General features: G+C 39.6%; 1 protein-coding gene across 2 annotated transcripts in view; it reads right to left on the bottom strand.

The window, feature by feature from the left end:
- Positions 1–5999: 5999 nt before the first annotated feature.
- Positions 6000–15585, bottom strand: part of ALG8 (ALG8 alpha-1,3-glucosyltransferase) — a 29294-nt gene continuing 19708 nt past the window's right edge. The window contains exons 9-13 of one of the 2 annotated variants that reach the window (XM_019811753.3): positions 14396–14535; positions 12695–12834; positions 11281–11378; positions 10893–10965; positions 6000–6286 (exon numbers count right to left, since the gene is read on the bottom strand). In XM_019811753.3, the coding sequence (XP_019667312.1) occupies positions 6145–6286; positions 10893–10965; positions 11281–11378; positions 12695–12834; positions 14396–14535 (593 nt within the window). In that variant the 3' untranslated portion in view covers positions 6000–6144. Of the gene's footprint in view, positions 6287–8266; positions 8898–10892; positions 10966–11280; positions 11379–12694; positions 12835–14395; positions 14536–15585 lie in introns of those variants that run through there. The other variant, XM_003992685.5, reaches the window with a different exon arrangement.

The raw sequence follows: 15585 nt of genomic DNA, 5'->3' as shown, positions 1-15585 counted from the left end.
ATTTCATTTCACATAATACATTCTAGCTCCATCCACATTGTTGCAAATGGCAAAATTTCATTCCTTTTGATGGCTGAGTAATATTCCATTGTATATATACCATATTGTCTTTATTCATTCATCAGCCGATGGACATTGGGCTCTCGACATAGTCTAATTATGGTTGATAATGCTGCTATAAACTTTGGGGTGCATGTGCCCCTTCGAATCTATATTGTTGTATCCTTTGGATAAATACCTGATAGTGTGATTGCTGGGTCATTAATAACTACAACTTTGTAATATTCTTTTATTTCTGGTGGGGCATGTTACCCACATATTTTTTCAAAAGCTAGCTCACAGTAAATGTTAGTGGTTATTATTACTATTTGTACACTTCTATTTGTCCTCATTTTTAAAATCACCTTGTCAAATTCCCTGGAAAATCTCACTGGGGGTACTGATTAGAACTATAATGAATTTATAAACTAATGTGAGGAGAATTGATATATTTAAAATGCTGAGCCTTCTCATGCATGGACATTGTATATATGTCTCCATTTATTCAAATTTTCTTTTTATACCCCTCATTAAAACATTATAATTTTCTCCATAAAACTATTACACATTTTTGTTAGTTTGTCTCTAGGTATGTGTAGTTTCTGTAACCACTGGGAATGATAGCTTATATTCGATTACTTTTTCTAAACGTTGATTAAGATGTCATTCTTATGTCTAGCATTTTGCTAAACGCTTACTAGTTCTAATAGCTTTCCACTTGATTCTGTTGGTTTCCTTGGCAACCCCTGCCTGTTGCCATTGTCAAACTTCGATTTTGCCAATCTACTGGTAGAAATGTTATTTCGTTATTGTTTTGCCATTCCTTGATTATTAGTAAAGTTGAATCTCTTTTCATATTTATTGAAAACGAATATTTTGACCATTCAAAATATTGACCATTCCAGTTTCCTCTTCTGTGAATTAGTTGATTGTTTATCTTTTATTCACTTTTCTTTTGGATTGGATCGTCTTTTTTACTGGCTGATTTGTAGTAATTCCACAGATACTCTCAACACTAATGAAATTTACTGTTTTTATGTAGGGACATTTATCCACTTTCTTTCTTTGTGATTGTGCTTTGTGTGTCTTGTCTAAGAAATCTTGGTCACCCATGACAATGTCCTTCTGCTCTCACCTTCAATTAAATTACCCTAACGAGAATACCAGTGACCTCCATATTATCACACTCATTGATTTTACTCAACATCTCAGCAGCATTAGACACAGTTGTCCTCTTCATACTTTCAATTAACACTCTCTTCCTTTAGCTTCCAGGACACCATACACTCCTAATTTTTCTCTTGCTTCACTGGTTTCATTTTCTCAGTTTCCATCCTCTATTTCTTCTCAGCTTGCAAAGGTTAGATTTCCTCAAGACTTGTCCTGGGTCCTCTTCTCTTTACTATCTCTTCTCTTTCCTTAGGTGACATATCTACTTCCTTAGCCTTAATTATCATGTATATATTGATGATTCTAGCATTTTTTACTCTAGCCCAAACTCTCTTCTGGGCTCCAATGATACATCTATTCTCCTACTTGAAATCTCTGCCAGGATATCTTACAAACATCTCAAATTAAGTATGTCGAAAAATAAGTCTTCTTCACATTGAAAAAAAGTTTTAAAAATCTTCAAGTATAAGGAACAATATAATAAATACTCATATATTCACCATCGTAACATTTTGTTGTATTTACTTCAGATTTATTGTTTCCTGATGTATATACACAGATGCACACATTTGTATATATTCTCCTTCAAAGATATGTAAATAATACAGTACGAAGCTAAAATTCCTCTTGACCTCAACCTTACGTCCCAGTCTTTTTCCTTCCTTCCTAGAGGCAACCATGATCCTAAATTCCATATGTATATTAGTATCCATATTAATGTTAATAAATGAATTCATAAATAATATAAAACAATTTTTTGTGTGTGGTTTTAAAGGTCTACACATTCTGTATATATTATCTCTGTATAGATACTATATAAGTCCATGTAAAAGAGTTTCAGAATATATGAATTTTCAATTTTACTAGATACCACCAGGTTCCTGTATGAAAAGACTGATCCAATTTCCATTTCCATCCACAATATGTGTGAAAGTAGCAATGTTTTCTATTGTGACACTAATTTTTGCCAATCTGATGGTGAAAAATGGGAGCTCAATGTTGTTTTAATTTGCATTTCCCTATTATCCAATGAAAATAGTTATTTTCCATTTGAGTTTCCTTTTGTTTCGTTGCTTGTTCATATACTTTGCTTATTTTCTTTAGAGTTGTCTTTCTTTTTTATTAAGATTTTATTTTTAAGCACTCTCTGCATCCAACATGGGGCTTGAACTCACAACCTGAGATCAAGAGCCACAGTCTCCACCAACTGAGCCAGCCAGGCACCCCTAGGATTGTCTTCTTTTTTTTTTTTAAGTTTATTTGTTTATTTTTGAGAGACAGAATGGGAGAGAGAGAGAGACTGAGAAAGAGAGAGAATAAGTGGGGGAGGGGCAGAGGGCGAGAGAATCTCAAGCAGACTCCATGCTGTCAGTATAGAGCCTGATGCAGGGCTCGATTTCATGAACCGTGAGATCATGACCTGAGCTGAAATGAAGAGTGGGACATTTAATGGACTGAGTCACCCAGATGTCCCCTGGAGTTGTCTTTTTAAAAATGATTTGTAGAAACTTCTTGTGTGAGGTAATATGAATCCTTTCCTATATATGTTATAAAATACTCTTCCTTAATCTGGTGTTTGTCTTGTAACTTTGTTTATAAGGCTAGAAGTCACAGAAGTTAAAAATCTGATATAGTAGGGGTGCCTGGGTGGCTCAGTCGATTAAGCATCCAAATTCAGCTTGGGTCATGATCTCGCAGTTTGTGAGTTCGAGCCCTGCATCAGGCTCTGTGCTGACAGCTCAGACCCTGGAGCCTGCTTCAGATTCTGTGTGTGTGTCTCTCTCTGCGGGCCCCACCCTGCCCCCCGCCTTGCTCACACTCTGACTCTCTCAAAAATTAATAAACTTAAAAAAATTTTTTTAAATAAAAAAATTTCTGATATAGTAAAATTTGTCAATCTAATCTTTTTTTTTAAATAATCTTTTTCCTTAAAATTTTTTTAAATGTTTATTTATTTTTTTGAGAGAGAGACAGAGTGCAAGCAGGGGAGGAGCAGAGAGAGGGAGACACAGAATCCAAAGCAGGCTACAGGCTCCAAGCTGTCAGCATGGAGCCCGATGTGGGGCTCGAACTCACTGAGATCATGACCTGAGCCGAAGTCGGACGCTTAACCTACTGAGCCACCCAGATGCCCCTAATATTCGACCAATTTTTAAATGCACATAGCTTTCAACCCAGAAACCACTTCTAGAAATTTAATCCTATAACATGTGCAATCCTAGCGCATGTGCAGAATAAAGTATACTGGAAACAAAGGTCCATTGAGAGGAAACTTGTTAAATAAATTATGGTCCATCTATACAATGGATACCTTAACGGACAGACTTGAAAATGGCCCCCAATTATCTCTGCCTCCTGGTACTCAAGCCCAGTGTAATCCCCTCCCCTTTAGTGTAGGTGGGACGTGTGGACTTCCTTCTAATATACAGAATGGGGCAAAGGTGGCAAGAGGTCACTTCCATGATTACATCACATAACATACATCTGTCTTGCTAGCAGACTCTCTCCCTTGCTGACTTTGATGAAGTCTGCTGCTCTGTTGTGAGTTACCTTATGGGGAGGCTTACAGCGCAAGGAACTGAGGGTAGCCTCTACCCAACAGTCAGCAAGAAACTGAGGTCATCAGTTCTACAACCCACAAAGAACTGCATTCTGCCAACAACTGTGTGAGCATGAAAACAGATCTGTCCCCAGTCAAACCCTGAGATGAGAACATAGCTCCAAGGTGTCACTGGAGCCTGTGAGAGACCCCAAAGCAGAGAACCAGATAAGCTTGAGCCTGGATTCCTGACCTACAATTTTGAGATAAGAGATGCGCTTTTTCAGCCACAGAGTTTGTTACACAGCAATAGATGACAGATACAGATATTATGCAGCTGTTAAAAAAGCATGATGGAATTTTATATATACCTATAATGGAATGAACTCCAAAATACATTAAGGAAGAAAAAGCAAGGTCATAACAGTGTGTGGAATGGTATCGTTTGTGTGTTTATAAACACACAGATATGTCTGGTGTTTCTGCAATGATATAAGATATTGATGGCAATTGTTGCCCTGTTGGTAGGGGAACTGGGTGGCTGGGGACTTTTTGAATTTTGCTCCATGTACATGAAAATCAATTCAGAAATTTTTAAACCCTTTTGTTCTCATTGTACTCAAAATAAAATTTCATTTCTTTACAATGGCCTAAAAGACCCTGCATGACTTGGGCCTTGCCTACTTCTCCAACTTCAGCTCATGCCACTCTTTCTGGCTTTCAGGACTCTCCAGTCACTAGAATATAAACTCCTTGAAGGCAGGAATATGTCTCTGTTTACCTTTTGATCTCTAGCACCTAGCATAGTACAAAATACTCAGTAGGAATTCAGTGAATATGTTTTTTGTAATTTTTTAAAGTTTATTTTTATTTTGAGAGACAGAGAGAGAGCGAGTGTGAGAGAGAACACAAGCATTCACATGCATGGGGGAGAAGCAGAGAGAGAGGGAGAGAGAATCCCAAGCAGGCTCCTCACTGTCCACCTAGAGCCCAACGCAGGACTCAATCTCACCAACCATGAGATCATGATCTGAGCCAAAACTAAGAGTTGAACACTTAACTGACTAAGCCACCCAGGTGCTCCTGTGAATTTTTTTTTAAAGGAATAATAAATGAATTTGATTTCCAAAGTTTTAGGAAGGGTAAAAGAGGTAATGCCTAGAAGAGTACTTGGCACTCAACAAAAGAGGACACAATATGGGATTTTCCTTTTGTATATCACTTGAAAGGCTGTCATAAATGGGAATAGGACCTCATTATGTACTCCTCCAGAGACTAACTAGTAAAAGTCAGAGGAAGAAAAATATTAATTCAGCATTAAATGCCCTAAGGAATATGGGAGGGGCTGTTTTATGATGTGGTGAACACTTCCACACTATTTATTGTCAAGAAAACTGTTAAAAATGTGCCAAGTAATCATCTGAGAGCCTTTCTAGGATTCTAGAGTCCTGTGATTCTGTACATAGGTATATTTCAGGTCCTGTCCTTTTCATAGGAAATAGGCATATTGTTTTTTGTTTTAAAATTTTTTTTTCAACGTTTATTTTTATTTTTGGGACAGAGAGAGACAGAGCATGAATGGGGGAGGGGCAGAGAGAGAGGGAGACACAGAATCAGAAACAGGCTCCAGGCTCTGAGCCATCAGCCCAGAGCCTGACGCGGGGCTCGAACTCACGGACCACGAGATCCTCGTGACCCGGCTGAAGTCGGACGCTTAACCAACTGAGCCACCCAGGCGCCCCTGTTTTTTGTTTTAAATATTTTTTATAGTTTATTTATTTTGAGAGAGTGAGCATGAGTGGGGGAGGGGCAGAGAGAGAGGGAGAGAGAGAGAATCCCAAACAGGCTCCACACTGTTAGAATGGAGCCTAATGTGGGGCTCAAACTCACGAACCATGAGATCATGACCTGAGCCAAAGTCAGACACTTAACTGACTGAGCCACCCAGGTGCCCCTATTGTTTTTATTTCTGACTCCTGGGACCAAAACAGAAAAATTGGTACATTTATCGATCTTTCTATTAAACAGGCATGCTGAATATGGGACTTCATTGTGAGATACTAATGGCTGTACTGACTCAAGTTTTTTGAGGTTTATAGGTTTGCTCTAATCTCAGCTGCCATCAGCACAGTAGTCTGTTTCTTTGGAGCACCAGAAATGAGATAGAGGGGTCAAAAGGTTTGCTTTTTACCACAATCACGATGGAAATGTAATTTCATCAAACTACTCAAGAGTAGTTTTTCAAAGGCCATTTTTTATTGGAATGCTTTCCTGCTCCATTAAATGCTGCATAACAGCCACATAGACTGTATGTAGGGGGCAGTTCGCTGACACTGAAGTGCTTCCTTCAGAAAGAGTAGCTTCAGGTGGTGATTAACAAGGACACCATAGCAGTTTCAGGCTGGAAAGGCAGTGCATCTTCCTGGTAGCTCCCTGCTGGTTCTGGCTCTACCCCCCTGCTTGGGTAAAGATACTGGGAGCAACAGTACCAAGTCCCTCCCATCTTTCTTTTCTTTTATCTTCTTAAAGCTTGGCACACTGCATATAAATTAAACAGCAGGTAAAAAAGGAGTTATTTATATACCCTATTTAAATTTTGACGGTAACCTTAGCTTGTTCTTGACTTTACTTAATTCTAGATTTCAAAACATTTTGAACAGCACTTTGGTTTACTTAGGAACTGCTGAAACCTAGAAATTTGTTATTGAAAGCCAGCCACATCTTGCAAAGTTTAAATATATGAATACGAAGTATGGTACTTGGGAGAGTCCTGGGCCATAGGCAGGAGTGTGGGTTTGAGTCTGTGTGGCACCAACAAGATATTCCTGTCTCTGGAGCAGTTTCCCTCCTGGTAACGTAAGAGGTTGCTTTATTTTATTTTTTAAATGTTTATTTCTTTTGAGAGAGCACAAGCAGGGAAGGGGCAGAGAGGAGAGAGAGAAAATCCCAAGCAGGCTCTGCGCTGTCAGTGAGGACACTGCCATGGGGCTCAATCAATCCCATGAACCGGGAGACCATGACCTGAGCCAAAATCAAGAGTTGGAGGCTCCACCAACTGAGCTACCAGGTGCCCCTTGAGGCTGAGTTGATTTAAAGAAACTGTATTTGGACTTGGAACTCTTTGTCAAAACAAAAATTTATGCAAAGCCCAATATATGAAATAGATTAAAGCATATTTGCTTTGGTGGAAGATGGGACAGGGCCCAGAGCCTCTGAGGCAACTCTCAGGAACATCCCATGCTCTTCGGAACATTCTGGAAATCTCTGCACCACATAGGCTCTTCCAGTTCTGGCATCACAGAACAATCTACAAAGTACGATTAAATTTGGCCTTGTTGATATGCATCTAAATCCAACTTCTAATTTCTTTCTTTCTTTTTTTTTTTTGCTTGCACATCAATTGGCCAAGATGTGAACTACACTGAGTCTTGCATTAATGCTGGTATTAGTAAACACTTAGATTTATGGCCTGTGCGGTGTGCTTCATTCATTCAACTGTGCCAAAAACTGGGGCTATTAAGACAAGTGTGGTCTCTGCTCTCAAACTGCTAGTACCTCCTGGGGAAAAAAGATAAACGAATTAATATTAGATGTAGACTCCCCAGCATGGGAGCTCACACATGGTGAGGGTACTCAGTTCTGGGGCATGGGGAGAGAAGGTTGAGGCAGAGGAAAGGATTCATAAAAATATCAAGTGATATTTATTGCACATTCATGTGTCAGGCAGCATTCTAAATTTCTTGTAATCATTTTAGAGACAAGGAGATTGAGGCAAAGGATGGCTACATAACCTGGCTGCAGATAAAAAAATGATGGAGGCAGGATTTAAGATCAGGCTGTGTGACTCTGGGGCTCCTATTCTTAATCACTACACCATACTACCTGCATATTCATACATAGGGTAGCAGTTAAGTTTAATTTTGATGAAGTACGTACAATCACATGACAGGGTAGGAAAGTCAGCCGAGAGACAGGAAGCAGAATGGATGAAAGGGAGCAGCATTGACTTGGACTTTGATCTTCTTAGAGGATAAGGGGTAAATAAAATGTGTGAAAGGTCCTGGTGTTGGCTAGATAAACGTCGGCTGAATTTGAATGTGCAGCAGATATTCGGCAAACTGGGGTCATGGATAAAAAGTGTGTGTGAAGGACTCTTCTAGAAGGGAGAGGGCATGGCCAGGCTGCAAAAACCACTTAAGTTTGTTCATATGGTGAAAGTTTAAGAAGTGGCAGCCTTATCAAAACTGCAGAGCTTGCTGTTAGAATAAATGAACTGTACAAGATGTCCTTAACTCAATGCAAGCGTTGATATGCTGACAGGCCAAACCAGTTCATTAAGTATTCACCCCCCGGCTTTGTGAGTATTGTTATTGTATAATTTCAAAAAAAAAAAAAAAAACCAACAACAAAAACCTCCTCTCGGAACAAGGTGTATAGAATGGGGACAGAACATCACCTGTTTGTGTGCACACGCCAGTAGGAAAATATAGGAGCGGATAATGATCCAGAACATTCTTGTTCAGAAATACAAAACAGCATTTTATTTCTATTTCCCTTAGCACATGATTCTAATTATGCCTTATAGCCTGACAATGGTCATCACAGGCTACAAATAATCATGTTGTTGGTAGACTCCCTGCTTGCTGTGAGCAAGCACAGCAGTCTGAATCATCTCAGATGACTTGAACAGGGCAAGGCGAGATTTGTTTCAAATGTGCTTCATTGCTTAGGGAGGATAAGTGGCTTCTCACCATGGTGACAATCACGTCGCTAGGCTGGGCAAGGCGAAGTTTAGAAGAATGGTCTTCCAAACAGAACCACTGAAATGAATGGTTCATGCCACCAGCAACTTTCTTCAAGTTCTGATTAATTTCCCATGAAATAATTGCTTGGAAGACATCCAAGCAGTTCCTTTATTCATTGTTTCTTTGTCTTGCTGGAAGGAGGGTCAGACAACACTGAAACATACAGTTTGAACCAAGCATATGTGATGCCGGCTGCACAATACACTGAGGTCAGTAACAAAGGGATAAAGGGGTACTTCAGCTTCCAGGAGGTGAAAGGGAATACAAATTCACAGAAGACTTCCAGAGGCCCCAAGCCAAGGAGGTAGAAAGTTTCCAACCAATTAAAAAGAGGTTTTTCTTTTCTGAAGACAAAAGGAGAGAAAAGTCTCATTTTAAACAAGTCATCCTGGTTTAGCAAACATCTCTCAGCTGAAGCTTCCCACCTGCACCGTCCTGATGTGAATGATAGCCAAAGCCATTGTCAAAAGAGTGCATTCAATTTCACATTTAGAAAAAATGGAGAATGATATACCACTGCACTAGCTCAACAATCCAGATTTACCCAATCATCATCTACCCATGCTGTCGCCTCAGTGAAGCTGCTGAGAGAACCAGCTCTGCATCTGGGGGAGGAAAGGGAGCTGGATGCTGTGACGCTGATGTAAAAAAATGCTACACAATAGGTAATTGATGGTTTTCAAGACGCTTTTGCTTTGGTAAAATAACATACAACTTGCTATTTAGCCATTTTTAAGTATGCCATTCAGTCCAGTAAGTGTATTGATAGTGTTCTGCTACCAACGTCACTATCCACTTTCAAAACATTTTCATCACCCCAACAGAATCTCTGGAAACATCATGCAATAATCACTCCCCATTCCTCCTCCCGCACCTCTACTCTGTAACCTCTAATTTACTTTTTGTCTCTATGAATTTGTCTATTCTGCAGCATTTATATAGTATTTGTCCTTCTGTGTCTGGCTTAGTTCACTTAGCCCATGTTTTCAAGGTTCATCCATGTTGTAGCACACATCAGAACTTCCTTCCTCTTTCTGAGTGATCAGTACTCCACTGTATGTATACACCACCTTTTGTTTAGCCATTCATTTGCTGATGAACACTTGGGCTGTTCCCACCTTTTGGCACAGTGAATAAAGCTGCAATGGACACTGTGTACAAGTATCTGTTTGAGTTCCTCTTTTCAGTTCTTTTGGGTATATACTAACAGTGGAATTGCTGGGTCATATGGTGAGAACTGAGTTGTAATATAATTAAGTATATGAGGCTTATGGACATAATCAGATATGAATCATAAAGGAGCTTTAAAAAAATTATATGGATAACATTATATTAAGTTTAGAAGAGAAAAAATTCTACCCATAATTCTACAACAAGAATTTTTACATATATTTATTTAAAAATATTTTTTGAAGTAGGGGCGCCTGGGTGGCTCAGTGGGTTGAGCGTCTGACTTCGGCTCAGGTAGTGATCTCACAGCTCATGGGTTTGAGCCCCACGTCAGGCTCTGTGCTGACAGCTCAGGGCCTGAAGTCTGCTTCGGTTTCTGTCTCTCTCTCTCTCTCTCTCTCTCTCTCTCTCTCTCTCTCTCTCTCCCTCTGCCCCTCCCCCGCTGGCACTCACTCTCTCTCTCTCTCTCTCTCTCTCTCAAAAATAAACATTAAAAAATTTTTTTAAAATATTTTTTGAAGTTTGTTTATTTATTTTGAGCGACAGAGAGAGCAAGCAGGGGAGGGGCAGAGAGAGAGGGAGATAGAGAATCCCAAGCAGATTCCGCATGTCAGTGCGGAGCCCAATGTGGGGCTCAAATCCCTGAACCATGAGATCATGACCTGAGCCAAAACCAAGAGTCAGATGCTTAACTGACTGAGCCACCCAGGCGCCCCTACATGTATATTAGCTTTATGCATCTATATTTATGTGGCTTTACTCATAATGCATATTTTACATTCTGATATTAAGTTTTCATATAAGGTTTTAATTTAAGTTAGGTAGTCCCTCCTCAAATAGTCCTTCAGTTAAAGACATGAACTATGTTGTCATGTCAGAGTGATGTGATTATGGGTAATTCGTCCCTAAAAAAATTCTGGCAGCTTTTTGGGCTCAGGTCATGATCTCATGGTTTATAAGTTCGAACCCCGCATTGGGCTCTCAGCTGTTAGAGTGGAGCCTGCTTCACATCCTCTGTCCTCCTCTCTCTCTGTGCCTCCCCTGCTCGTGCACTTTCTCTCTCAAAAATAAACATTGAAAAAAAATATTTTTTAAAGGCTTAACGGACCATTTAGGAATAAACATTTCACAACAGCAAACATAATTTTAAATGTACTCTTTTGGATTACCTGAATAGAGTCTTCAGTGAGGAAATACTATAGGTGGTAAATAGTAACATGAGTAAGATTTTAGTGGGAAGTTCTGTTAAAAGAAAAAAAAATACAGATGATAATTCAGTTGATCACAGAAAGATATATGATACTCAAGGCAATATAAGAAGCACACTGGCACAGCTATATAGTGCTAGCAATGCTTTTTGAGCTTAATGATGCATCTTTGTGACATCTAAAGATACTGACGATTAGGAACAAATTAGAGGTTTTATTTAAGAGCATGGAGGGGCTCTCTCCTTCCAAGAGATTTTAAGGTCATTTAAATGAGATATATTGATCTCTAGGCCCTGATGAAAAAGGCATGGCAATCAAATCTCTCTCTCTAAAATAAAAAGCTGTTTACCTGGTGCAGTGAAGAGCAGAGGGAAGAGGGAATAATGTCCCGTTGTGGTCAGAATCAGAAAAATTGAAGCATCTCCTGCTTTTCCCACAGAAAGAAGGCTAAAAATAAAAATTCTTATAATAATTCCTTAAAACAACAACTGAAACTTACACTTGCAGCAGACAGCTTGAATAAACGGCATCTATTATTTCTAGCAATGGCTTATGCATAAGCTAACATACTGATCTTTGCTACAAGTCCAATGTAATTGAGAATATTAATTTCGTGGGAAAATTTAAGCAACTGATGGAAAAATGTACCACACTGAATTGGGGAGTATTGAAAAAGAGTCTTGCTTCCCTGAGTAACTGCCTTCCCCACAGGAAGGGACATGGTGGGACTAGGAGCTGCCTAGTCGTGGTAGCCAGGGAGACAGGACTTGGGAGTTTAATTTCCAGACCTGGAGCTCTTCTCTTGGGCAGTGCCCCATGCCTGATGGTGCTTAGTATGAGTTCTAATTAAAGACATTAGAAGTTTTGCTCTATTTCTTAATTTGGAAACTCTACGTTGCTGAATGAATCCAGACAAGCCATATACTGACGTGACAAATTTGCTTAAGCTTCCTTCAGAGCTTAATTTCTCTCAAGATTTAAGAAGAATCTCAAGGAAAAAAAAAGGCTAATTCTAATATCATCTATCTATCAGGATTTAATTATATGCAAAATGGACACTACTGCATTTAATTTTTTTTAATTTTTAATTTTTTAGCATGGTACAGTGAAAAGATCATAGGAACTAGCATGATAACATTCAGGTTTAAGTCCTAACTGTGCTACTTGCTAGCTGTGTGGCTTTGGATAAGTCACTTAGACTCTCTGAGCCCAGTTTCTGTAGATGTTAAGACGGGATGATATCCATTTATCCTAATTACCTTAAAGGTTGCTGTGAGGCTCAAAAGAAAAAAAAATGCAAAAAGAAAAAAACCCAACCAAACCCCTCTTCTCCCCACCAAAAACCACCTCAACAAGAGTTCTGCAAAATGTGAAGTTCTGTACAAATATTAAATTTTACTCCATAATGGACTCAATCATCACTCTAACAACACTTAACAAGAAACCATGAAATCTTATTTTCGCCAATGAGGTGACACCAAAGCCTATGCTTTTCTATACCATGCTGCCATTCAATATCCAGATCTAACACCTTGTATCATGGTTCTTAATTGCTGTAGTACCCTTAACAAAAAACAGCAGTAACTGTGTGTGCATATTCCCAGGCCCAGCGATCCCAAGTTAAGCATCCCTGTCCTGTCCTAGTATAAATCTATTCCTGTACATCTTTGCCTTTGCCTATCCCACTGAACATGTCAAATAGAAAACAACAGGCTCATTACGAAATCTGCCAGAAATGCCGGCTGACTGAGTTATGTGCTTACCTCATCGGGAGAACTGCAAGAAGTATGGCTTTTTCATGGACGTGCCACCCAAATAGGAAGGAGCTCAAGGCACAAAGAATTAGACATCGCAGAAAGCCTCTGGGCCCTTGGGGTTTAAACCAAAGACAGAAAACAGAGGGCTAGAAACAACAGGCAAAGATAAAACTTCAGTATCACTCAAAATAGGCTTTACAGAAACATTGTTCAGGCGAATACAATTTATATCATCTCTGCAAACCAGTACATCTTACACTGGGTTAATTCATCACCATGTGAACACTCCACCAGAAGTTATAAAAAACTACACAGGGGGCGCCTGGATGGCTCAGTCAGTTAAGTGTCTGACTCCTGATTTCAGCTCAGGTCATGATCTCATGTTTGTGAAATCAAGCCCTGAGTCGGGCTGTGTGCTCACAGCACAGAGACTACTTGGGATTCTCTCTCTCCCTCTGACCCTCCCTGGCTCATGCACACTCCCTCTCAAAAACAAAACAAAACAACAACAACAAAAACTAAAAACCTACTCAGAAAACAAGGCTTTTGGAAATACGTATTTAACTCATTAATATTAATTCTGTTCAGGGCACCTGGGTGGTTCAGTCAGTTGAATGTCTGACTCTTTACTTTGGCTCTGGTCATGATCTTGCAGTTTCATGACTCGGAGCCCTGTGTTGGGGGGGCTCTGTGCATGGAGCCTACTTAGGATTCTCTGTCTCCTTCTTTCTCTGTCCCTCCCCTGCTCACGGTCTCTCTCAAAATAAATAAATAAACTTAAAAAAAATTAATTCTGTTCATCAGAATTAATAATGAATGACTGATACCAGGTCAAACTACAGAAGTTCAAAAACATTTTGAGGCTAATAATAAACTAGATTTTACCATATTAATAAATACATACCTAGCTTTGTGGGCTGGATTGTAATTTATAATAAAACTAGGACCTTCCATACGCAGCTTATGAGGCTGACGTTTTAGAAAGTTTTAGGCAGTTAGAACATGGGAACAAGTAGGCCAGCAGAGCTTAATTACCCATCAGCACTGCCACTTAATTAAGCGGGGTCAGGTATCTTACTAGGTTTGATCTTTTAGAAACCAAAATTAAAGCTGAGTATAATTAAAGTAGAATTGAGTTATTTATACTGAATGCCATTAAAATCATATCATGAAATTGAGAGCATCATGATCACAAACAAAAACAGCTATGAATGAAGTCTCTAACACCATCTGAGTCATGTTAGATTCAATGTTTGATACTCAAAGAGCCACTGTTGACTCTCTTAACTCATTGTCATCATCAAGACAAAATATCCACGCAGTCCAGGCAACTTTGGATTTTTGACCAGTTAGCCATGGATGAAAACAACAACAGAAACCTGGATGTTCCCACTACACACATTTTCCTTCTCCACAGTGCAGTCCTTGGCCCTTCCTCTCTGGGCTTTTCTTTTTTTCCCATCAGATCATGAACAAATGATCTAACAGCCACAGCAAGGATCTCTCTCTCAGAGGTCGTACTAGTAATCTTTCTTTAAGGTGTTCAAAGTTACTCTAAGAATTGCTCTGAAATACCTCAGTCTGCAGCAGGATGACAGCTATGGTATTTGTCCTATAGTTGGAAAAACCTGAAAGATGAAATTAACCAGCCACACAAAAGAAAAGCAGAGAAAACTCAAGAAACGAGTACCGTGGGTGAATTCTTACCAATATGGCAATCAGAGTGCAGATGAGGGTGGCCAAGGGAGTCACTGAGGGAAGGACTGTGTGTTGGAACTGCTGAACCAAACCACTTGTCATTGAGGCCTTGGGAATTTTGTTGGGATCAAGAAGTTTCAATTCCAAACCTAGAGAATAAGTAGATATTTTGTTTTATTTTTATCAATATTTGGTCAACCAACTCCTCGAGAAAAAAAAATTTATTAAATCTTATTGTTGCTTCAAGGTCGAGCTGTATTAAAACTCAACTCTGTACTATTATTCTACCTAAAATGCCTCTGGTCTTGAGATCATATGATGCAAAGCAGCTTTTTGCACTGGAACAGGGAATTCGTGCAGACAGTATGAATATCAATCTGCTCTCTCTCACCTCTAAAATGAAGCAGGCTTCTAAAATGCAAGTCTGACCATGTCACATCCCAGCTTGGAATCCTTCATTGCCTATAAAGTCCATATTCCCAAGCACGGCATAAACTGTCTTCCATGATCTAGCCCCTTCCTCTCCAATCTTATATCCTCTGCTTGATTAAATGTGGCTTGGCCACAATGAATTGACATAGCACTCTCCACACTTGTCCCCTTAGCTTAGAATGGCCTAATCACTTCTCTAAGTTAACTCCTAATTCACTCCCTCATCTGAGAAATCTTTTTTTTTTTTTTTAATTTTTTTTCTTTTTTCAACGTTTATTTATTTTTGGGACAGAGAGAGACAGAGCATGAACGGGGGAGGGGCAGAGAGAGAGAGGGAGCCACAGAATCGGAAACAGGCTCCAGGCTCTGAGCCATCAGCCCAGAGCCTGACGCGGGACTCGAACTCACGGACCGCGAGATCGTGACCTGGCTGAAGTCGGACGCTTAACCGACTGCGCCACCCAGGCGCCCCTGAGAAATCTTTTAAATAAAAAAGTAGAGCTGATTTTCTTGTGGGCTAGGTACACACATATGGACCCTGTACATGTCTCTATCTAGTGTTCACCCTACTGCCCTGTATCTGTTTATGCACTCATTTCCTCCACTGTATTGGATTTCTTAAAAGCAGAAATGATGATTAATCCATTTTTATCCCCAGCACATACATGTTCAAGGAATACTTATTAGATGACCAAGTCTGAGGATGATGATGCAAATCCCATCCCAAACAAGCTAATAGGACAGCCAAGGACAGTCTGAGCACGGCC

Source organism: Felis catus, chromosome D1, assembly GCF_018350175.1.
Source record: "Felis catus isolate Fca126 chromosome D1, F.catus_Fca126_mat1.0, whole genome shotgun sequence".
Classification (NCBI taxonomy): Eukaryota; Metazoa; Chordata; class Mammalia; order Carnivora; family Felidae; genus Felis; species Felis catus.
Note: the sequence above shows the minus strand (reverse complement) of the source record. Positions and strands in the feature narration are given on the sequence as shown.